At 39.4% G+C, this 26770-nt stretch overlaps 1 protein-coding gene across 3 annotated transcripts in view; it reads left to right on the top strand.

Moving 5' to 3' along the window:
• The window catches only part of LOC145438071 (uncharacterized), a 64768-nt gene extending 46908 nt beyond the window's left edge, over positions 1–17860 (top strand). For 2 of the 3 annotated variants that reach the window (XM_080315453.1, XM_080315454.1), the window contains exon 2: positions 15375–17346. In XM_080315453.1, the coding sequence (XP_080171579.1) occupies positions 15526–16413 (888 nt within the window). In that variant the 5' untranslated portion in view covers positions 15375–15525 and the 3' untranslated portion in view covers positions 16414–17346. Of the gene's footprint in view, positions 1–11760; positions 12463–15271 lie in introns of those variants that run through there. The other variant, XM_080315455.1, reaches the window with a different exon arrangement.
• The last annotated feature ends 8910 nt before the right edge of the window (positions 17861–26770 follow it).

Genomic DNA, 26770 nt, shown 5'->3' on the forward strand with positions numbered 1-26770 from the left:
GGTGTAGAAATACTTTCACGTTTTTTGAATAACTGGATTCTCGAGACTTGTTACTTGTACGATGTACCGTTGGTGTGCAAACTATAACGACCATTTTGTATGATAGTATGTTTTACTAGTGAGGATAACCGTATGATGACTCACCACTTTTCGTTAGCAAAGTAGATTGATTTGTGTGTAAGATGTAAGCACCGTAACTAGAAAACATATGCACTCTGTTGTTGGAGTAGCCGATTCATTGCTATGACATGGACATACCCTGAAGCCTTGGTTTGTTGTCTTACGAAAGATGACGCGACCTCGGTGTCGTAAATTGTGTTAACTAAACTCGTATGGATACCACAATTGTGCTGGACTTACACATGGTATTCGTATACTGTGCACATACAAACTTTTGTGCAAACAACTCTGGTGTTTCTGTTAGTACTAGTTCTGTGTTGAACTACTTGATTATTACGATACATGAACAACCATTCAGACAATAAAGTTCTTGAGGTATCGAAACAGTTTGAAAGCACCACCAATCATTGTACAGGTTTGTAGCATGAGTGAATATTTTCGTGTAACATGAATATATTTCATATGGCTTTGGTAAGAAATGAGTTATGCAGGATAACCATACACAACCTACAAAAGTAAAACTTGTTGCGTTTGATTGTATACTTTGTATCGATGTCTATGCGATGTTGAAAGACGGTTGTGTTTACATTTGCATTAAGCGGAGTAACTCAAGTAATAAATTTTACTCGTTTGAAAATACCGAACAATGGATAACAGTATCAACATGAGCGGTAATTATTTTTCGTGATATACAACCAATCTTCCAAGCATAACTTGTCAAAAATTTATCATGTCATAGTCGGCTGTTACGAATTCGACACAAATGTACTTCGATTATTACGATGATGGAAATTACGTTCAAGGGAGTATTTCGAAGTAGTATATTCAGCAATTACCAAATAACAAAAAATATCAAACTGTGCATACAACTCGGTTAGGTAAACGATACAGTTACAAGTCGGATGTAAGCTTGATTTACAGATTACAGTCTGCTGATGTAAAGCTCGACCACTCCACTGTGTTTATTGGTTTCATTACAAGGTGAGTGAAAATTGTTTTCTGTTGGTCAGGTATGATTTGTATTTAGAAAAACGATCTACACCGATTAAGCGACGCTGTTTCATATCTGATGAGTGAGTGAAATTTCCTTATGGTTTGATTTAGCGAGTTAATTATCGGTGATTCAATCAGATACAAGTAAGATCTTTAGTGACAGAGTATTGTGATGACATTTACTTTAGCGAATGACAACGGAAAAATTCTCGATTACATTGTCGGTGTATGTGTTACACAAATAATTCTAGTACACCTAACCATAGGGTACATTTGGCAAACATCGTACAAAGTGTTTCTTTGTGTTGGTAACGACTTTCAGCGGTTTGGTTTTATGTCGGGAATTATTATTTGAGGGTTCAAAAAACAATATCAATCAATGCTACAAATGAACAACAATGCAAAACACGTTTAGTGAATTACAGTGTAGCAAGTACTTCCTTAATATTACGATTGTTGTGCACTAGACATTTCTAGTTGAATTGAATGCGTCGAGCAAACATATTCAATTTACTTTTGTAATGATCAAAGTCTTAGAGTGCAACCTCGTAAAATTTTACGTTTAGCACGTTCTATAGAAAGTGTGAACGGAGTTGAGTATTAATCGTGTACTTGGGATAGTGCTTTGATATCAAAGATATATTTTCACACTGTGTAATGTTTCGATTCTCTGTTGTGAATACCTCCAGTAACGACATTGATGTTAAATCCTCACTCTTGGTCATTGTAAGCGAATCCTAAACATCGCAACAGTCGGTATGGAAATCGAACGCATGCATACTTTTAGATAGGCGACACTAACAAGTTTATTACATCCGTGAAATACTCTGAAACGTCGATTCGTGATTGTGTTAGCTATATTCATCTTCTATATCTGTGGACACAAAGAATTCTTAACTTTGGTTACAGCTCATTCGTAACGAATTGTTGCGTGCAATCTAGAAAAGCACAAGTCGAAGACGAATGATTTGATTTCAATAAACTAAAAAAATTCCTTTTGTTTTGATGTTGGATTTAATACAATTTGTATGACTATACCGAATCCGAATCCGAAAGTGCAATGTTACTTTAGTAGAAAAATTGGATGACTCGCATTTTGATATTGATAGATGTGTAGAGTAATATGACTAGTTTATAAAATCTCGGTAATGTTTTTTTTTGTCATGTCTGTGATCAACAAATATGTGATCAAGTCTTACCATTCGATATTAACTTTCGCAGTCGGTGTAATTTGTTGAAGTAACAATACCGACGAGTTCAATAATATTCTCCATCGATGCATTCGAATAATCCGTCAGCTGCAAGCGGATTTAAAACTTGATGCTGTTTCGTGGTTAACTCAAGTCAGTGGTCGTGTTTGTGTTGATTTCAGGAATGATCATGACGAGTTGCCTGGGTAGATTAGTTAATGTGGTTGTAACTACGACCGTACAGAGTTGCTGACACCCCAATATCTTTTACGCTGTAATATACGGATTTAATTGTGATAAATTAATTCTCAGTTATTGTTCGGACATTCAAATCTCGTATACTCAAAATATAATATGTCCAAGTCAAATCGTATATGTACCGATTAGTAAATACTTTGTCTTCAGAGTAGTAACGACCTTTACAATCGAATAAAAAAGACCGATCATACGAATACAGCCAGGATGAATTAATTCAAGTTTGTGAGTTGTAGTGATATAATCAAGTAAGTGAAAACTAGATTTTTAACAATTGTTAATGTTGTGAAGAATTCTTTTGAGTATGGTAAGATGCTAAAATATCTCTTTGACAAACGGAAAGCGGGATCGCGAATAGAGTTGCAATGTTTCATTACTTGTTTCAAATCAATGTGCATATAATATCGAAATGGGACTGCGGGAAAGTTGGTAGTCATGTTTGTCAATCTATTTCAATTCAGACTATGTCAAAGTCCAAATATTTTATTTTGGATTATTTGGATTTACCTTTAGTACATCCGCGAATGGATTTAAAGTTGGTAAATTACCAAAATGATTGAATATTATCGGGTTAGAGATAGTTGGTATTGATTCTATAACTGTTAAAACAGCGGCGTGGAATGTGTGAATAATTCAATGTGACTGAAAGTCGGTGTCAGTAATATTCAGATTACGGTCGAATCAAAAGATCACATTAAAAAGATTTCTCAAATTAATTAGAATTGTACCGAATTAACACATTCAGATACGAATCAACTTGAGCTGTGTAGTAAGTTTCATTCCATTCAATTGATACATTGCTTGAATATTCGCATGATTCTTATCATACAACTAAAGTCAAACACGGACAAAGTGTCAAAAACATATAGCGACCATACCAGAAAGTGTCAAATTGTTGGTTTACGAATCACCGTCTGCGACGACTCTGTGACAAACTAATTACGGAAATATTACCTTGTGAGCGGGCATGAGGGATCGCTTTGTCTGAAGCATTACCCTGTGAGTGTCGTAGGATTTTAAAATGATATCACACCCTTTTGAATAAGCGTTCACTTCACAAAGGATTAGGGTTAGAGCGGAAATAAGTGACAATTTGTCGCTATTCAAGTTACCGACACTGGCGGTCTGTTATTCGTTACTTATTAAATCGTACGAGTGAAATCAAGCTCTGTGCCAAACTGCTTACGAAAATTTCACCGCGTGAGTGATCGATATGCCTGTAACACCAAGTCGCTAAAGATGGTTATGTCCGAGACATTATCTTGTCAGCGATTGCGGGGTTTGTTATATATTTCACACCTATTTGAAGTGTTAGTTTGTGAGCGTGGTTATTGTTGGTATTCGAATCGCCGTCTACGCCGGCTCTGGGGTAATCTAATTACTCAAACATTATCATGAGAGTAATTCCTAGATTTTGCAAACTATTTTCACGCCTTTTTTGTTGAAAGTACGACATTCCGCCCGCAGTCTATACCCGAAAGTACGAATCATCGCCGCGTCCATAAGAATAACGATATATCATTGTCGTACTTGCCGTAATTTGGAATATACACATTAAATAAGGACCAATCACATGACTATTTACTTGATACATATTCAACACCGGGCGGGAGATGCCTATACCCAAAAGGGCGATTCACGGCCGCACCCATAAGACACAATAGCCGCATGCCACCCCCGCCATAAGAATAACGATATATCATTGTCGTACTCACCGTAAACGTTGGGATTAACTCGAATCGGTCATATTTAATAATTTGTATTATACACATTAACTAAGAATCAATCACGTGACTATTTACTTGATACATATTCAACACCGTGCGAGAGATGCCTATACCCACAAGTACGACTTGTCAACACGAGTTTTCGAGGCACTGTGTGAGAGATGCCTATACCTGAAAGTACGACCCGCCAACACGAGTTTTCGAGGCACCATGTCACCGCACCTATACTACCTGAAAAGGTAACCATGCCACCACGAGTTTTCACGGCACCGTGCCGCCGCAGCCTATACCCGAAAAGGTAACCATGCGACCCCCGCCATAAGACACAATGGCACCGTGCCACCCCCGCCATAAGAGATAAGGGTCACCGTGCCACCCCCGGTTTTCTCGGCACCGTGCCACCCCGCCCATAAGAACCCCATAGCCCGTCACGAGCGATCTATATAACTACTCATGGTGTTGTGTTAGCAGGACCGCGTTACAAGCGAGAAGGGCGTTTGTGAAAGGCAGGTTTCTTAATCTGGGTCCAGCCCACCCATTAGGGGTGAAAGCATGGTGTCCTAAATGGTGTGGGCACAGCGAGATTGAACGGCTGACTGCATTTGGTTTACGTTATACTTTACATTTGTCCAAAGGCAATTTTACGACCATTTTTGACCGGCTTGTCGAGCGGTAAATTTGATAAAACGGGTATCAATGAGAAGCTGCCGCAGTACTGATTATTAAAATACAAATTATATTCTGCTCATGGAACTGGAACCCCCAAAATCAACCACGATTTTTGCATTGTGATCGAGTTGAACATTGTGACGCAACAAACTCTCTGGCTATTTCTGAGCAGCATAGTCTCGTTTTGCCAGACAGTCTTGTTGCGTCGATGTTCTTAAACCAGCTAACCATCCCAGGACTCTTCCATGCGAGTTGGTAATATTAAAGCCACCTGAAGTGACAAAAGTCCTCCGAAAATATATCGGTAGACTAAAGGAGAAATAATAGTCGGGCTACTAAATAGAATGTGTTGAAGAGAGACAACACAGGAAACTCCTGAAAAAGGATCGGGAAGAAAATTCTTTCCGCGATGAGATCGATGGCACTGGCGAAGTGATCTCTTTTCGTGATGCATGGAAGCCGGTTCGGCCCTCCAAAGATATTGAAGCTCTGAAAACCTTTTGTGAATGAGTGGCAACATTCTTTCCCTCAACGGCTACTGTTGAAGCCGATATTTCCCAGATTCGCTGGGCGAGAAATGAATTTAGGAGAAACTTAGCTGACCTGAGTTTAGAAGCATTGCTACAGTGCAAACGAGTTAAGTCTATTCAACAGCTGTAACAATCAGCTGTTCAGTGTGTTTGTTAGTCTTTTCTTTCTTTTTTTTCTGCTTATTGGCACCGATTCCGATGGATACTGCACATTTTGTGGTTTCGTTTGATATTATTAACCTATGAAATCGTTAGGTTTTTTCTTCTTATTATTGTTTGTTGGCACTGATCATACGTGGATGCTGCACATTTTGTGGTGTCTTTTGACAAACTAGTCCAAATAAAGCGTTTTTGTGGCTAATTCGAGGCTGAAACTATCTATTTAGAAGAAGATGCCAAAACTGCCAAAAATAAAAATCGAAAAATGCCAAAAATAAGGTCTTTTTGGCAGTTTTGGCATATGCCAAAAATAACACGGCCTGGCTATCGCGCTTGACAGGGGGTTGTAAGCAAATGGCTTGAAGGCCACAATTTCACGGTGAAATTGACATTGGAGAATATAATATCAAAGTAAATATTTGAATGCAAACTGAGAATGATATCATCATCTCAGTAAACGTTCAGTGACAAACTTAAAACTTGGTACAGCGTTCGATACTAGCATTAAGACTTACCGTGCCAAATGTCATAACCGATCTCAGTATTGAACATCGTCAAAATCAATGGATACCAATACCGGCTTTTGAGTAAAATCTGTTTGCGATACATGACGGATCAGCACACACTCAACTTCGGAAACGGAATTACTACCCTAAACGTTAAGTAGAAACCATGAAACTTGGGGCAGTGTTAAATACCACCATCACGACATGAAATACCAAGTTTCAAGAGTTTTCATGGTGTGAAACACCATCAAAATCGACCTATACCAGCAAAGGTCGACTAAACGCATATGACGGTAACCGAGTTCAGCTATAGATACGATTGCTACATCACACCTTAGGGGCACAGAGCTATTGTGCCCCGGTTGCTCGGTAATTTTATGAATAGGAGAGAGTAAATCACCGTTTCTTTATTGTGCGCGACTTTGAGAGAATAGACAGTGAAAGCTTGTTATGAGCGCTACCGGGGCATGCCCCGGCTAGGCATTCGCAAAGCGAAAACACAGAAGGGAATTCGATTTTCGCAGAGACTTCGCTATATATGGGCATTTACAAGCGAAAGGACAAGAAGAATACGATTTTCGCTGTGATTTCGGTATGTATAGATTGGTGTGCGTCTATAAATGGTAAAGAATTGTTATTGAACAGAATTGTAGGTGGGGCAATGCCCCAGTTGCCCTATAGGACGAGCCGCCACTGACTGATGCACTCCCTGTACACTGTGCTGTGTAGTGTATATTTTCTATTTTCCGAGGACGCTTAGCAAAATAGATGTCGAATGGGGGGCTATATACGATGCCTGGTGAAAATGAAGATGTATCCCGGAACTTGTGCAACACACGTTGTAATGCAGCATACTCATTATGCGTAATTACATCCGCAACGGCAAATTTATACAGATTAGTTTGCAGTACTAGGTGAATTGGGCTATTGGGGTTCGCAGAAATGTCTATCGGTTGGTGATAAAACTGCCGTGGAGTAGATGATATTAGTTTTCTTTCGCATTAGATTAGATCGTGCTTGACTAATTTACTACAATAGCTACAACCGCCGAAATATATATGGCAGCAATTAACCAAAATACGTCTGTAACTAGGACAGAACGAGAGTATTCCCATAGCAAGGCGGCCGGAAATCAGTCAAGCGCCCGATCGAAATGTACTATGACTTATATTATTATTTGCTCGTTAAAGTGTTGGTGCACAATGAAGGGTACAGGCTGAAATGCACTGTTGTGTAGTTCAGTATTAGTTTGGTAGTAAGTTGATCAGATCAATACGCGACGTGATTGCGATATTATGAAAAGATAGGAAGGCGTCAAAACGACTTGGAGTATAGTCTTTGAAATCAGACAGAAATCAGACCTGGGCCTAGGCGATGTAAAGGCATGCACACTGGATGAAAAGAGATAAGGGATAACATGAAAGGCCAGTTTATTACTGCAATGCTCAATGACCTATGTGTAATGGTCTTGTGGGCATCGACTAGTACGCAACAGCCGGGTTCATTGAAATGTGGTAATAGCGATAAGTCGGCTTGTATGTGCTTAGGAAGGGATTAACAACACACTCTTAGCGGAAGGGTGCGTATTCACGCCCTAAAGGTGGCACAGGAAAACATAACCGAACTCGGAATCATATCGCGGGTATAAATGTTTCGTTCCGACGTGCATACTATCCTACGGCCTTACGTGTACACATTATTTGGATTAAAATGTAGTTAGGGTTCGTATCGTGGTGTAATACTGAGGTATGTTCTGGTTTCGTATATAACGGGTGTATAGTAACACCCGTACATTACGGGTGGTAGACGGCTGTGAAAACACACTTTCTTCGCTAAGAGCGCAGGGTTATCAAGTGATTTCCTTTGTAACTCATTTAAGACTCGCCGAAAGCTTCAGCCGCGGGTCTGTTTCGTCGAGCACGTACAAATATCAAATTGCAATTTCTCGACAGAACATTATTAACATTTTTGAAGTATATATAATAGTGGCATATGGAGTAGGGGTCGTCAGAAATGACTTATTTTGTCAAATTGTACTGGCTACCTGATAAAATTGTTGGGTTACCTAATTTAAGCCTACACACCAAATTTGGTTCAACTCCAGCCAGTAGCCGCATTGCTACAGGAGAACAAAGTTTCTATTCATTTATATAAAAATAAATTAGTGAAAATTTCAAAATTTTCTGTTCACCCCATGAAAGTGTTAGTTTGTCTATAGAAACGATGTTCACCAAATTTGGCCAATTCCAACCAGTGAAAGCAAAGTTATTGCCATCGAAAAATTTGGATTTGAATAAAATAGTATTTACCGTGGGCACACCTATAATAAATAATTGAAGAATTGGTCACCGTAAATATTATTTTATTGATAATCGAAATTTTTCGACGGCAATAACTCCGCTACCATTGGCTAGAATTAACCAAATTTGGTGGGCATCGTTTCTATAGATAACCTAACACTTTCATGGGGTGAACATGAAATTTTGAAATTTTTGTTAATATATTTTTATATAATAAATAGAAACTTTGTTCTCCTGTAACAATGCGGCTACTGGCTGGAATTGAACCAAATTTGGTGTGTAGACATAAATAAGGTAACATAACAATTTTATCAAGTAGCCAGTACAATTTGAGAAAAAAATTCATTTTTGAAGACTCCTAATATGCATGGTACTTTGCGCGTAACTCAGCATTAGGGATGGTGTGAACGTGAGGTTCACGTTCGCGTTCTGTGTGTGAAACTCGGAAATTTTGAGTTACGCGTCCACAACAGAACCTTGGTAGTTTCTGCATTGTGAACCTTTTTCATATATTACATTTTTCACGTCATTATAACATCTTTGGTTCAAATTTATTGCATTTCAACAGCGGGTCACTTTATATGCATGGTGCTGGCAGCATAAACAATCAACACTAAACGAGCAAGCACCTTGACAATCTCAAACGTTTGCTCGAAATATCCAGCTTTCCGTTTGTGAATATTTATTAGCGACTCTCTGCTGCGTGAGCTTGACCCGCAATCACGCAACACCAAGAGCGAAACACACTACATGTAGTCAGCGAATGATGCTTATTCAATCAATCAATGAGATTGATATCGTTTTCTGATGTAAAAATCTAGCAGACGTACGGCGTCAATCTTGAGTTCATATGTTTACTTATCATAAAAGTCAAATCCGTGCGATTGGGGTGTTGGCTACACCTGTATAACTTGTTAGCTACACCTGTATAACTTGTTAATGGGGTAATATCGGTACCAAGTATAGTAACCGGTTTTGCACTCTGCTCAGTATCCATGTTTGCAATACCCAGACGCAGAATACACTGTCCGGTCAGGACTAGACAGTTAAGGCGTAAGCTTATATTCCCTGGCAAGTCCTCGTCGAAATTGTTGGCAAAGCGAGGGAAGATATTGATTGTATGGGATCATTTGATTGTCTCAGTTGATACATTTAGCGACGTTTAACACGTCAATATGTACTTCAGCATGGCGGAATTTACGTGGCCCGATTCCTCGCTAGGTATCGTGTACAAGTACATTAATATAGGCTATCACTTTATCGAAATATAGGGTTGAAATTATCAATATGACGTCACGTGACGCCATGAGGTTCACGTTCGCGTTCACACAGAACTTTTCAGAGGTTCACATCAGAGTTTGGATCAATTACATTATTTCAGTTCAATTACAATTACAACTACAATTACATTCATGCATGTTTCAATTACATTACAATTACAATAACTCCATGCTAAAAATATCAAATTACAATTACAATTACAATTACTCCTTGCATGCTTCAATTACATTGCAATTACAATTACAATTGCTGCTGTTGAACATGTAATTGAATAATCATAAATTCAACTGTGCTCCTTGACAACCGTAGCGTCGTAATAAACAACAATTCAAGTAGGCCTACTCATGTTTCATTCATGATACGCAAATACCCGTTTATTAATAAAAAGAAAAACGTTTCCGAACTATTCCAGTATGCAGTATGTCGTTGAAAAAAGTATTATAATATATGCACGTGTTGGATTTGCGTATATAGTGTATAATTAAAGAAATAATATTATTTTTATCGAGGGACGTAGGAATTGGATGAGGAGTAAAAACAAAACCGTGCTTTGTCAGATAAGACGTTATATAATATCCAGTGGTATGGTTAGTTAGCCAGACGTAGTAACGATGCAGCATCGTGATCTGAAATCGTATTGTAGATTGCCAACCCACGGATAGATTCGCAAGATGTGAGTCACGGATGAATGCACCGACAAACGTACTGCAGAGCCGGCTAAAAGCAGCAAACTTTGTAGTTCTAGAGCTGGCGATCCAAGCGTCCAAATTTGATGCATCTGATCTTTATCGTAAGCTATTGATGCACTAATTCCGAAAATACAAATTAAAATCTCGTCAGGGCAATCTAACTGCTCCAAAATAGCCGTGGCCGACTGTTCTGAAAAGTGAGAGCGCCGCAGCAGCATGACCACAACAATGACCAATTACGCCCAGCGATTGTTCAGAACAATGCCGATTCCCAGACTTTCACGACTATTTTGGGATGATACCATTGCCTGGAAATATACTTTTATTGCGGAATTAGTGCGACACTAGCTTTCGATTAGGACCATACATATCAAATTTCGACGCTTGGATCGCCAGCTATGGAACTATCAATTCTGCTGCTTTTAGCCGGCTCAGCAGTTCGCTTCTCGGCGTATTCAATCATGAGTCACGTGTTGCGAATCCATCCGTTGGTTAGTAATCTAATAATTGTATACAATGGCAGCCGAGGCCAGCATAGCGGTAAAAATAAAGAACTTCGCCCGCAAGGGTGCAGTCAAGGGCTTCCGCGAATGGATCCACCAAATTCCTTGTCGACATTTAAAGAGAATGCATTATAAGTCAATTATTTTATGTTGTGCTTGTCAGGTCTCAATAGCAATTTAATGTAATTGAAATTGTAATTGAGCAAAATTTTTGTCAAATTACAATTACAATTACACAAAATAAAAATGCTTCAATTACAATTACATTACAATTACATTGAAAAATGTAATTAATTACATTCAGCTCAATTACAGATTACAATTGATCCAACTCTGGTTCACATCATCCCTACTCAGCATCCATTCCTGTCTGCACTTAATATTGGACCATAGCGGTCAAAACAATTGCTGTAACGATAGCAATCATTGTCATATGTCAGGTCGTTTGGTTATCACCTGATATTATACTGATTGTAATGGAGTCAGAATCTACTTCTGTTTCGTCTTATGCATCATCATAGATAATTTCGATTCGAGAGTATATTTTCATTTTGTGACCCAGATAATATAGCGCACTAATATGTCAATTGTCTAATGTTATAGCCTCAATTCCCCGAAGTATCATCATAGTGTCCTACAATGGTGTGGACACAAGCCAATCTCACGGCTCACAACGATTGGTCTGCGTCTCACTTTCCGTTTGGCCTAAGGCGATTTGATGGTAATTTTGACGGGCTTGCCGAGCTCGAAAATTGATAAAATTAGCATCAATCGAAAGGAACCGCGTTACTGATTGCGAAAATATAATTTTTATTTTTCTCGTGGTCCTGATACCCCTCAAAAACAGTATCGAATGGTGCATTGTAACATAGTTTGGTATTGTGACTCAACCATGCCGTCTGGAATAATACGGTGCAGCTCGGAGCAAGTGTACAGGAGAGTGATAATGTGAATGCTCAATCGCTTGGGCAACAATGGCCAATACGCTTGCGGTCTGCGCTGCTCCATACCTGCTCCCAGACGTTATTGTTACGTCACAATACCAAATTCCGTTACAATGCAATATTTGAGGCTGATTTTGGGGGGTTCCAGGACAGAGAGCAGAATAAAATTTATATTTACGCAATCTGTACGGCGGTAGCTTTCGATTGATACCAATTTTATCAAATTTCGTGCTTGGCAAGCCGGTCAAAAATGACGGTCAAATTTGCCTTGGGCCAAATGGAAAGTGCGACGTAGACCAATCGCAGTGTAGGATGCTATGGTATCATTCAACAAAATTTGCAGCCCATGGTAAATAGATCGAAGTTATACTCGCTTCAATGTGATAGCCTCGGGTCTGCAGGGTATCATTTGAGTAATTCCACGAATCAATTTTCCCAGAAAACAAACCTATTATAGGTAATATATATCATAGATTACGTTCAGATTCGATGCCGTTTTTCTCCGAAAGTTTTCACAATAGCAATCTCGTGCTGGCCTGCCTGATCCATGTGCTTCGTCTCGGTCAATTGTTGTTGATTTTGCTGGAGTATTAAAAGTAAGTGCCGTCCTTTTTGATCAAGCTCCAACATCAATTGCATGATATAGTAGATGTGTGACGTTGACTCGGGGGTTCTCAAACCTTTGTAGCTGTGCTTGTGTGCCCCTTCGATTGCCATGCATTGTCTTTTGTACCCTTTCAAAAAAATGTGAATATACATTAGGGTTGTCCAAAATTTGGAAAATCTCAAGAATGATGGGTATCAATGTCTCATTCTATAGATTATTGATAAAAAACAACAATGAGCCTGGAATAAGCTCACAGGAACGTCGTTAAGATTTGTCGCAAAGCGTTTGAAAGTAGCTACCGACGAGTGGGCGTGCTAGCGACCATAGAACGGCAACAAGACTAGTAATCACGAAATCACGGCTCTCGATTGGGTAATCGGCTATGCTTCAGTGATCACGACGGTAGTGGCTTGCTGATCAGTTGTTAAAGGAGTCTACTAACGGCGGCGTTCTGTAAGCGCATTGTAGGTTGGTTGGCAGATAATGATTTAAGATTGATTCAGGACATGTTGAGTGACTAGATACTTGATGATGAACAAACAACAGCTACTTCACACAAACTTAAAGCATGACTGGCTTACTGTGAAGGAAACCGCCGTAGCCTACACATGTCTGTTTTGACCGATGGATAGCACAGAACATGCGGAGTAATATTGCAAAGGCGCTTATGCAAGAGGCGATCGAATTTCTTGTCTCAGAAGAGATGCATCATAGTTGAATACAAATATAAAGCTTAACAATGACACTACTTGGTCTGATCTTATTAGGCTTCAGTCGTGCTGTATAACACAAGTCTTGAATGCTCTAAGGATTGGCTGAATCAGTTTTATGCTGGGGACTTATTAAACTCTTACAGCAAAATGAATTCACTCGTAAGTGTTGTCAAAGTCGTCAATGAGGCCGTAGAAAGAGGTGTAGAGGTAAGCACAGACTATGCTGGATTGCTGGTATGACCAGCAAAAATACAGTACATCTTAGCATGTCCTGAAGAAATCTTGAATCATTACCGGCTGTAACACTACAAATGCTGGAATGTAAAACGAGCTTAAAATGCAATGAAGCAGTGCGATAGTTACATTTCTTCGTGGTTCCACTAAGCTATATGGTCGGCCAATATAACATCTTCTGAGCAGATAAGATTTTGTGCGGCATCCATCTCACGTATGGTGTGCTGTACCAGTTTGCGATGACTAATATACTTTACTTACGCCCAGTCTGACGTATTTGCAACCATAACTAGGTATTTCTTGGATTTATATCTAGTTCTCAAAGAGCACAATCATTCGCCGTTTCACCTCTGTCATGCCTGCAATTCTCTAAGGCTAGGTTAAGCTATACAATGAAACTGTCTTTTTAATGGGCATAATAGCAATGCTATAGCTATAGCATATTCTGTGCTTATACCTTTTAACTCTTTGTGCGGCATCACTGACGACTTTGACAGTCCCCAGCATATACGGCTGATTCAGCCAATCCTTAGGGCATTCAAGACTTCAAATATACCACGACTGGAACCTAATAAGATCAGACAAAGTATAGTGTCATTGCTAAGTTTTATATTTGTATTCAATGATGATGCATCCCTTCTGAAACAAGAAATTCGTTCACTACTTGCATAAGCGCCTTTGCAATATTTCTTCGCAGGTTATGTGCTATCCATCGGTCAAAACAGATATGTAGGCTACGGCGGTTTCCTTCACTGTAAGTAAGCCAGTCATGCTTTAAGTTTGTGGGAAGTAGCCGCTGTTTGTTCATCATCATGTATCTAGTCACTGAACATGTCCTGCATCAATCTTAAATCATTATCTGCCAACCAACCTACAATGCGCTTACAGAATCACCGCCGTTAGTAGACTCCTTTAACAACTGATCAGCAAGCCACTGCCGTCGTGATCACTGAAGCATAGCTGATTAGCCAATCGAGAGCCGTGATTTCGTGATTACTAGTCTTGATTCCGTTCTATGGTCGCTAGCACGCCCACTCGTCGGTAGCTACTTTCAAACGCTTTGCGACAAATCTTAACGACGTTCCTGTGAGCTTATTCCAGGCTCATTGTTGTTTTTTATCAATAATCTATAGAATGAGACATTGATACCCATCATTTTTGAGATTTTCCAAATTTTGGACAACCCTAATATACATGTACAAGCGTCGGTAAAGTCCGTGGTTAGGTTTGGGAGCCTTAACTAGGTCTAACGGTAAACAATTACTTCAGTCAAAGCACAGGTGCTGCAATGGGGATACTATCTTTGCATTGAATTTTCCAAAAATACTCTGCCTATCTCACTTACAGTAATTTATGTGCATTGTATAATTTTAGTGACCTGACGAAAGTGACCCTGGTCTGGAGCAACCCAGGATTATTTTGGCAGAAAAGCTGCTCCACGGTGATCATCGGAAACCCCATACACGCATGCAAAACATTGATGATTAAAATAGCTAATCAAGTGGCTGAACAGAAATTCATTTCAGTCAATGTAAAATCATGGCAGTTTAAACACTAAACGCTGTATTTAGTAAGCTTAAACTTTTTTCGCTTGGCACCTAAACGTTATAATCGTTGTGGCTGAAAATTGTCACAGAGCCGGAAAAACTAGGTTGCTACCGCGTTAACCCCGATTTGAGAACCCTGTGTTAACTCATTAGAGTATCTACAATTTGACGTCATACATGTTTAAGAAACAATCAAATTGTAATAACGGATTGCATTAGCGATGCCAGTTTGTTGCTATGCTAACCATTATATGACGCTGTGGTGTCCCATTTATCTAAATTTTAAACGTGAATCTTTTCGTAGACACCGAAGATAGAAGACTGTCATCTCACGCATTTATTACGGCACTTTCGTACATTTACTGACAAAGAAAGAACCTGATCGTCGTATTCTCCGCTTCACCCAGAAACAGTGCAAGTGTACCGGCAAATCTCGGACTTCACAAAGATACTGACATCGTTGCCACGCCAGTACTGTATTGTTGATGGTTTCAAGAAGATTTTGTCATCTTGTATTTCTAACGCACAAATTTGCTGCTCTGACGCAAACGCATTATAATGAGTTGCTCACTTTCGAGACAATCACGTACGGCGGGACCCTCTGCATTTGCTCAGCAAGCTGACTCACGCACTAATGGTCGTAATTTGGAAGAGGCTGGAAGATACAGAAAGTCTGGACCGGCACAACTGGACACACCGGTTACAAGCCTTTCCGTGAAAGGCGAACGGATGCAAGGTTCTGATAGGCATGCGACTAGCAATAACATCTCATATCGACAGGGCCGGGGTGAATCCCAGATTACTACAGGTACAAACAAGGAGGAAGGGACGCCATCATACCAACTTCACTCCAGACAAGGACACTGCGGAAATGCTAAGGAAAAACAAAGTGATGATGGAAATAAGTCGTCGTCGCCCCGATATACAGGCTCTGCAGATGACTCCATGAGAATGATAAATGCTTCTTACGAAGGTCGTATTGACATATTGCAAAGCTCTCGCAAAGATGGTAACCAACAACCGCAAGTTGGCAGGCGGCAAATACGCTCAGCGAGTCTGCAGAATGCGCGGAAATCGATTGGTTGCGTTGACGGAGGAAAAGGGATAAAAAGTACGGATATGGTGGAAGAAAAACGGAGAAAAAGTATGGATATGAGAGATCTAAAAAGGAGAAAAAGTGCGGATATGATGTTAGTAAAAAATAGAAAAAGTCTCGATATGAGATATGCAAGAAGAAGAAAAAGTGCCGATATGAAGGACGTGTCGCTGCCAAGGCATAAAGGGTATCTGTGCTATAACTGCACGCAATATGGAAAAGCAGCACGCTCTTGCACCGAACCGGAAAAATGTACAGCCGATCCAAAACCACCTCCAAGACTGGACTTCAAACGAAAACGGAGCATTGATTTCGATGAAAACGCTGAATATTTTTCCTGGCAGCCATGAACGATTCGCATTTTCCTGTTTAGCACCGCTTGATATAGTCGTGGCACCAACCCCTAAGCACCGATTACGTCTGCCTATTTTGTGACACTGCCTACGTTATTCAAGTTCACGAGTCACGTAGTAACGTAAAGGCTGATTGTAAACAGGATAATTATCAAGTAGATCTCGTGTGTCATATTGTTTCCAACGCTCCTTATGAACACTGAACGATGACGAACATGTTCGACATTTGCAGCTTCGGGATATTCCTTATATGGAAGTATTTTGTTTTAAAACTAATCTTTCCATTCGATAGATATGTGCCGAAATGCAAGTATTTTTGTAGTACCAGGAATCGCATCGCGGGCCGTGATGGGGTCAAGCCGAAGTATATCTGTGACCAGAAGCGGTCCTGATACTCATCCTTGTCACTTAAGTAGACGTATACCGTCTTAAATTTTTACTCAGGTGCAACTACACGTACAAGTAGTTATTTCCAAGTATGTAAAGTACTGTTAAGTTTTGCTCAGAAAACTGCCTAGTAGAAGTAGTTCAGAGCCATAAAAAGTAGGACTCCGTTACTGACCACCTCTGCGTGTGGCATGCCTGATTTGAAACGTTTTAATTATAGTCCTAAAACATGTCTTCGGTAGAACGCAAAGTAAGGGGTTTATTCATTCATGCCATACAACAACATTGATTATTTACAATAAATTTATGTTTAGCCGTAGCCATGATTAGTTATAGATATCTGCAAAGCTGTAGCTGTTATGTTGCAAAGGATTGCTACTGTTGAGCAGTATATAAAAAGGTGGAATCTGAAAAGGGTCCTACGAGGGATAATTAGGGAAATCTAGCGATTGATATGGTAACTCGACAAGAACTTTGATAATGCTGAAGGGACTGGAAAAATCCCTGTACCACAAATAAGTGAGAGCCATTTCTGCATTAAAGATGCTTCGAAGCTTTTGGTCAAAATGATTAACTAAATATATTTGTATCCAAGAGCTTACAAATTTGAAGCTTCAGAAAATTTCTTCATCGTGTCGTAAAGGATGATACAGTTTAGCGTTATGACGCGCAACCTTACATGATCGTTATATAACCTGGGTTGCTTTGTTTGGAATACATAAATGTTAAAGTTAATCTACCAGATGGTGTGAGCCTGTACCCGATGGTTGTTATTACGACCTTTACTTGATTCCTAATATAGCACATACAATTATATCATAGCGTGATTTAGTCGAGATGTCCTCGGCCGCGAATCCAGTTATTTCCAACAGTGAAGTCTCAGCCCGAAAAGACCGACCGGACTTCGATCTCGTACCCTTTGTTTTACTACCGTCCCTAAAATATGGGGGAGCCAGACCCAGGCAACTTTCCAAATGAGCGTTGCAGGATAAAAGGTTAGGAACCACTGTAGGTGAACAAACAGCGGCAACGGTTTTCCCTTATAACTCACTAATGTTATTAAATCATATCTGCGCGAATTGTAATAGCTTGGCAAGCATTTTATTGTCACAATGGTGAGATTCTGAATATGTATATATACTAGGGTTACCATATTTCAGCGACTCAAATTCCGGACACTCTTTAGCGCCCACTAGTGGATTTCAAAATGAGTTATGACGTCACACTAGCAAAGCTTTGCTCGTAGACCAGAGGTGGTCACGATCCGGTTCAGGCGTATGTGGCTGTGTGTTGTGTACCGAAAACACATGTTTTCAGCCACATCTCGCCCAAATAAACAATGATTTTCAGCCCACACGATAGGGTAATCTATGCAACTTCTGAGGAGGGGGTTGCTTTTTATATGAACCTGATATCTATATGCATCTGGTCGTTAAATTATTTGAATGAATTCTGTCAGGTCGTACCATATATTACTATATAGATACTACTCTTCGCCCACATTATCAGAGTTAGCGGTATAGAGCTGGTGGAGTGGTGGTAGATGATGAGTTCTAAAATACAGGAGAGAGAGAGAGAAATATTTATTGATTCGTCCAACCGAAACGAAAATAACATTGGCAAGGAGCGTAATTGCACATCGTTAAGTCATGTTCATGTCCTACCGATAAGATTGTTTATCAGCTTTATGCCGGTGCGCACCACGGAGCTTTATAAACACCCCACATCCAGTGGTTTCCAACCTTCTATGGTCGCGACTCCATCTCCGATTTGAAAATGTTCCGTGGTCCACATCAAAATTTTACGAGCTGACTACTAAAATAACTCAGCACCTTTGCCCAGACTTAATCACGGGCTATTTTGGAAGCTGATTACGTTCAACATGTTCGCAAACCCCAGAATAAAAGCAAACGACCCCCCTCCCGTTTTGAACCAGTATCTTTGGATAAAGCATTTAAACGGCCTTACCGATATCTAGGAATATACCGTTCTCCTATAAATGCGATTACAATTAGGCTTCTTCCAGAAAATGAAGATTGTTTTTATTTATATTATATTGCAGTTTTTGCGAGGGTGGTAATCTCCATATTAAAATCAATAAATGTGATAGTATATCGCGCGCAGCGCGAAGAAAATTATCATGCATCAGCATAAATATTCCCAAAAAATATTGTTTTTATGCTGATTTACGAAAAAATTATGAGCCTACGTCAAGTCTTCAAAATTCCGAACATTTGGCATATTTTAGAAATTCCTCCCGGACGCTAGTTTTAACTGTGGGATTCCGGACATGTCCGGGAAATTCCGGACGTATGGCAACCCTATAATATACCCTCCTGTCTACGGCTTGAGATCCGTTCGTGTGCTAGATAATATAAGCCTATGTTTGATTCGCACACAACAGAGTATATTACAGCGGACCTGTTAATACAGCAGGTGATGTTTTGCACTACACAACTACTATGAGTCAGGTGAAATTCCAATGTTCCTGAGGAGCAAAACATGAACAGTGTCGACTCGATAATGAGTCTTATTGTAAGCATTGTAGCATGGCGACGTAGCTCCGCAAGAGTGAACACCACTTTATACTCCTTTACTATTCGGAGATTCCCTTTCCATTTGATATCGTTATACAATGCCCCGTAACCATCTAATACGTGGCGTTAGGGATGGTTCAACTACTTTGCATTATCTGTGAATTTTTCGTTCATTTTTTTAATCAGTGGTGCTGCATATGGCATAATCTTTCGTTGCCCAGTAAAGAGTACGTTCGATAGAACACCAATGTGAAGCACTGCAATAGCACCGGGTTTGAGGACTCGCTTGCATTCTGCAATAAACCGGTCGCATTGTATGAAATGCAACGCAAAAACGACGGTAATCACGTCGGCGCTGCTGTCCATAACGGGCGATGACTCAGCATCACCTCCAATTTTGAACGTAATTGAAGGAGGATATGCGGTATTCTGTGCCTGATATAATAGATTTTCACTTGGGTTTACACCAGGGGCGGACAACATACGGGCCGCGGGCCGGATCCGGTCCGCGATGGGATTTGTCCGGCCCGCGGACAGTTTCCCGTCTTACATGTTGATGTGGCCCGCGGCCCCAGCCTGCCGAGATTCCCCACTGCTTGCTTACTACGTCAAATTGTAGTGACTCTATGTTGTTCTATACGTGCTTGTGCACTGCGTAGCGTGCGAGAGTGGAGCTTACACGTAATTTCGTCGAAGCGAGAAGACTTGCATTATCGTATTTACCATGTACTCAACCCTAATGAATTGATATCTTGGTAAATTTCGGGTACCGGGCTTATCGAACGCTTTAAAATTGCACCGTGTGTTATTTGATCAGAGAGAAGCAGACATGGCGGCGCCCGTATGACAATGCTGTTCTCAAATCCACATTGTCTTCGTCATTATGAGCGAGAAATGACTTTGAAGTGACATTGCTGTCGTTAAAATACATTCATTAAATACGCTTTATTCCTTGTATATGTGGATAAATGGGCGAATAATGAATCGGTTCAGCAATCCGTCCCGCAAATTATACTTAATTTTCCTATATCCGACCCGCCAACTGGAGAAGTTGCCCGCCCCTGGTCTACACCAATGCTTTGTTGAAATGATTCGGATAAGATTGTCGTTATATTCCCCGGACCGCACCCGTCATCCAGTAGACATCCACACTTCGTGTCTCTCGCCATTTTATGACATTGCTTCAGAACATAACGGATAGCTTGTACTCTCTGAATTTCGAATGCTGGACATTTCAACTTCCTGTAGGCTTGAGCAGAAGCAGCCGTTCGTAAATCGTCAAAAACATTAGACATATAGCATAATTTCTGTGCAGTACATTATACAGTTGTTTATGTTTAGAACACGCAACCGTGAAAGCACTATATCTAATAAGTTGAGAATTCTTGGTTCTCAGGCCTCATTATGCCACAATGCTGAAGTGCATGCTGACTTGTTAAACGTCACTAAATGTATCAACTGGATCAATTAAATGCTATAATAATTCCATAAGATCAATATCTTCCGTCGCCTTGCCAAAAATTTCGACCAGGACTAGGCTAGGCTGGCCAGATGCATTCAGAATATTGATACTTTGATATTGATCTGAGTGCAACACCGGTTTCTATACCTGCACCTGATATTATCTCAAAAGCAAGTTATACAGCAGTCAACATCCCAATCGGACGGATTTTGTCTTTATGATACAATAAGCAAATCAAATCAAGATAAATCCCGTACCCCCGATGAATTTTTTAGCATTAGACAACGATGCATTCATTATATCAATTTCGTTGATGTTAAGCACAATTCGCAGTCTACCGTATTATATTACCTCCTTGCTATTGTGTGATTGCGGGCAAAGCTCGTAGCAGAGAGTCACTGAATATTCGGAAACGGAAAGTGGTCCGAAGTAAAAATGCAAAGAATTTTAACCAAAGACTTTATAGTTTATAATGACGTAGAAAATTCTAATAGATTTAAACGGTTCACAGTGCAGAACCTATACGAAGGTTCGCTTACGGACGCGAACCTCTAAATTTATGAGGTTCACTTCACACACAGAACGCGAACTTGAACCTCGCGTTCAAACCATTCCTAGTCTTATAGGTCTATTACCTACACTGAAAACTGCAGTAAAGTTACAACAACCTGAGTAAGTACTCAAAAATCTACTTGGCTACTTCGAAAAGTAGGCTATTGATATATACTTCGCTACTGGCCAACTCTTATAACATAGCATGAGATACGTTAAGTAGTGCTTATAACGGCGGATCCTTATCTTTTTCTGTTTGCGGCACCCTAGAAAAACACTTGCGGTACAATCGAATATATATATATATGACTACTGTTGTATACACGTTGCAGTATTGACGTGCATACTCGTATTTAATCTTGAATTACAGGGATTTTTTCTCGTTTACAAACTTTAATTTATGTCAAACAGGAAAGACATGTCCAAATATAGTCATGATTATTGAATATGCGAGTAGAAGTATAAGTTCGATTGCTTTTACACCGATCACGGGATAGGATTCGGCAGCAGAATGCCAAAATCATCCAGTTTTTAGAATACAACATATCACAAGACGGCCAGACGGGTCCTTTCTTAAATCAATGAGCTGTGCTTATATTTATGCAGGATTTATTTGCTCAATTCTGGCAGGTAACGTTGCAGTGCATGCTGAAGTCCGGACACTGTAGTCATGATTTGCTGAATAGTTATTATTTGTTTACGAGTTGATTCTAGCCTCCCAATTATGAAGTTGCAATATGTGGTTAACTGTTTATATTTATCGGCTGTTGCATCAGTTAGAGCGCTTGGTGACATGCCAGGGTTTAAATAACTAAACAGTTAATATAGAATCCCAAAAGGATTCAGGCATCCTTGAGAATCTTTGTCGGCACACTGGTGAGCCAATGTTGACGAGATAGCGTAGTGTTAGTAGTTAAGTAGATCGGTCGTGAGCGGCTAATTTTTGCATGGGGTTCTTATGGGCGGGGTGGCATGCTAACGAGAAACCGGGGGTGGCATGCTAACGTTTTCGTCTTATGGCGGGGGTGGCATGCTAACGTTTTCGTCTTATGGCGGGGGTGGCATGCTAACGTTTTCGTCTTATGGCGGGGGTGGCATGCTAACGTTTTCGTCTTATGGCGGGGGTGGCATGCTAACGTTTTCGTCTTATGGCGGGGTCGCATGGTAACGTGAAACTCGTGGTGGCATGCTAACGTTTTCGGGTATAGGCTCCGGTCGCATGATAGCGTTACAGAGATAGGGATCGGTCGCATGCTAACGTTTTCGGGTATAGGCTCCGGCGGCATGCTAACGTGAAAACTCGTGGTGACATGCTAATATTTTTTGGTATACGTGCGGCGACATGCTAACGACGATAAATGTGTCTGTCATGTATTCTTACGGGATATGTGGTGATGTGTCAATGTTTCTTATGGGTGCGGTCGTGAATCGTACTTTCGGATATAGATCGCGAAGTTTGCCACAGAGCCGGCGTAGACGGTGATTCGAATACCAACAAATTGTCACTTATTTCTATTCTAGCCGTAATCCTTTGTGAAGTTAACGCTTATTCAAAAAGGTGTGAAATATTTGTAAAATCCTACGATCACCCACAAGATAACACCTCAGACATAGTCATCTTTCACGACTTGGTGTCATAGCCATACCGATCGCTCACGCGGTGAAATTTTAGTAATCAGTTTGTCACAGAACTTGATTTCGCTGGTAAGATTTAATAAATACCGACTAACAGAACCATCAGTGTGGGTAACTTGAATAGCAACAATTTGTCACTTATTTCCGATGGGGAAATTCACTAAACCGTAGTACATTGTGCGATTTTGAAAAACAGATGTTTGCGCTTGCTTTTTGATATGTGTGACCCACTAACTACGTCCGCTTTGGAAACGCGATCTGTTGTGAGGATTTCGAACGCGCACTATCGTATCGATTATTACACTAATCCAGTCAGCACTATTACATTCAGGAGTATTCAGTATTCAGCAGTGACACAAAAAGCAACCAGCAAATAACCACACTCGTAAATTAACACTTCAAAAAGTGTAAAATAGATTGCAAATCCCGCGATCGCTAACAAGATAATGTCTCGGGCATAACCATTTTAGTGACTTGGTGTTAAAGACATACCGATCGCTCACAAGGTAATATTTCGGTACTTAGTTTGTCACAGAGCCGTCGCAGACGGTAATTCGAAAACCAACAATTTGACACTTTCTGGTGCTTGCTATATGTTTTGACACTTTGGAACGTGGTTGACTTTAGTTGTATAATAAGAATCATGTGAATATACAAGTAATGTGTCAATTTGTCAACTTGAAATGAAACTTACTGCACAAACCAAGTTGATTCGTATCTGAATGTGTTAATTCGGTACAATTCTAATTATTTTGAGAAATCTTTTGATTCAACCGTAACCGAATATTACTGACGCCGACTTTCAGCCGCATCGAATTATTCGCACATTCCGCGCCGCTGTTTTCGCACTTATAGAATCAACACAACTATAACTCTACAAGAATCAAGAATCACAAGTATGTGTATTATACAGTTATTGTCTTTATCAACACGAAATCAAACTCTTAACAAAATCACGCAACTAATCATTTGCCAGCTCTAACATTATCAAAAAATTCCAGTATTGTTGATTGAAAATCCTCGAGTCCTTATCATCAAAAACGTTATAGTACGGTGTCGGAATCCATTCGCGGGGTGTACTAAAGCTAAATCCAGATAATCCAAAATGAAATATTTGGACTTTGACATAGTGTGAATTGAAATAGGATTGACAAACATGACTACCAACTTCCCCACAGTCCCGTTTCGATATTATACACACATTGATTTGAAACAAGTAATGAAACATCACAACTCTATTCACGATCGTGCTTTCCGTTTGTCAAAGAGATATTTTTACATCTTACCATACTCAAAAGAATTATTCACAACATTACCAATTGTTAAAAATCTAGTTTTCAATTACTTGATTATATCACTGCAACTCATGAATTTGAATTAATTCATCCTGGTTGTATTCGTATGCTCGGTCTTTTTTTTATTGGATTGTAAAGGTTGTTACTATTCTGAAGACAAACTATTTACTAATCGGTGCATATACGATTTGACTTGGACATATTATATTTTGAGTATACGAGATTTGAACGTCTGAACAATAACTGAGAAATAATTTATCACAATTAAATCCGTAATATTACAGCGTAAAAGATATTTGAATGTCAGCAACTCGGTAAGATCATAGTTACTACCACATTACCTAATTTACCCGACCAACTCGTCATGAGCAATTGAGCATTCCCGAAATCAACACAAACATGACTACTGACTTGAGTTAACCACAAAACAGCATCAAGTTTTAAATCCACTTGTAGCTTACGGATTATTTGAATGCGGGTTATGTTTTGTTGTAATTGAGTGTACGGAAATAGTATTACGTCTTGACATCTTACCATCTTACGATATTCAAAGAGTCAACCACGAAAACATTGTCAAGTAAATCCGTTACCCGACCAACTCAAGCAGTTAGCCAAGCATACACGAGTCCATACAAACACTAAAACCTAAAATCCATAGCAAGTTCGGTTGTACTCATATCCCTACGACACCTCATTTTTATTCAACTTTAAAAGTCGTTACTATTCTGTAAGAAAGAGAAATTACTACGCGGTATATTCTGCAAGACAAAGTAATTATTACTCGATATATTTTGTAAGACAAAAGTAATTACTACCCGCTGCAGGTGACTTGAGATTAACATAATATGTTTGAATATACGAGATTTGAAAGTCTGATCAACGTAGTTGCGACTTCATTTCTTACAATCGAACGCTGGTGTTATATTCAAAGTTATGATATCAGAAAATATTTTACAAATGTAATTGTTTCCAGTACCCAAGACTAAAGATGTAATAGTTCCAGTATTCATACATTGAACAACCGATACAAAATGCTTTATTAACCCGATTCCCAACGAGTAATTGAAACGACTAAGTGTAGAGTCAGTATATCACAATATCGTTACTATTGAAGCCAGCAATTGATACGATTTATTGTCGGAATTTGTGACAGAGAACTGAAACATATGCACTTTACAGAGTGTGAAAATATCACTTTGAGTATCGAGTACCGTTCGAAGCTGGCGATCAATTCTTAATCATTTCAGTAACTCCCCATTGTGCGTGCTAAATGTGAAATATCGCGAGGTTATACACTCTAAGACTTTGATCATTACAAAAGTAAATTGTGATATGTTTGTTAGATGCATCCAATTCAACTAGAAGTGTCTAGTGCCCAACACTCGTAATATCAAAAAAGTACTTGCTACACTGTAATTCACTAAACGTGTTTTGTATTGTTGTTCATTTGTAGTATTGATTGAAATTGTTTTTGAACCCTCAAATAATAATTCCCGACATGAAACTAAGCCACCGAAAGTCGTTACCATCACAAAGAAACAATTTGCATGATGTTTACTAAATGTGTCCTATAGTTAGGTGTGCTGGAATTATTTGTAAAACACACACACACAGGATCAGAGAAATTGGAAATTTTTCCGTTGTTATTATCTAAAGTAAATGTCATCACAATACTCTGCCACTAAAAGACGTTACTTGTATGTGATTGAATCCCTAACAATTAACCCACTATTCCAAAGAAATTTTACTCACTCGACAGATATGAAACAGCGTCACTTAATCGGTCTATCGTTTTTCTAAAGGTAAATCATATCCATCCAATAGAAAACAATTTTCACTAGCTTGGTAATGAAACTGAAGTCTCCATTCGATATTTTGTTTGTGTCAAATACTTTACAATGAACACATTTGAGTGGTTGAGCTTTACATCATCAAGCTGTTATTTGTAAATCAAGATTTCGGTAAACTTGTAAATGTATCGTTTAACTAACCGACATTTAGTGATTGCTGAACATACCACTTCGAAATACTGCGTTGATCTCAATTCCCTTTATCCTGATAATCGAAGTACTTTTGTTTTTGAATTCATAACAATCGGCTTTTCTATGACATGATAAATTATTGACAAGTTCTGCTTAGAAGATTGGTTGCATATCACGAAAAATAATATACCACACATATTATTACTGTTACTCCATTCATCGGTATTTTTTCCGTTGTCGATTTTCAAACGAGTATAATTTATTACTTGAGTTGCTCTGCTTACTATATTTAAATGTAAACTCGCCCGTCTTTCAACAACAAACAATGTTAAAAAAGTATGCAATCAAACACAACTAGTTTTACGATACTAATTATTATCCCACATAACCCATTTCTTACCGATGACATATGAAATATATTCATGTTACACGAAAATATTCGCTCATGCTACAAACCTGTACAATGATTGGTGGTGCTTTCAAACTGTTTCGATACCTCAAGAA

The sequence above is a fragment of the Botryllus schlosseri genome, chromosome 4 (assembly GCF_051294905.1).
Source record: "Botryllus schlosseri isolate E-star chromosome 4, Bs_hap1, whole genome shotgun sequence".
Classification (NCBI taxonomy): Eukaryota; Metazoa; Chordata; class Ascidiacea; order Stolidobranchia; family Styelidae; genus Botryllus; species Botryllus schlosseri.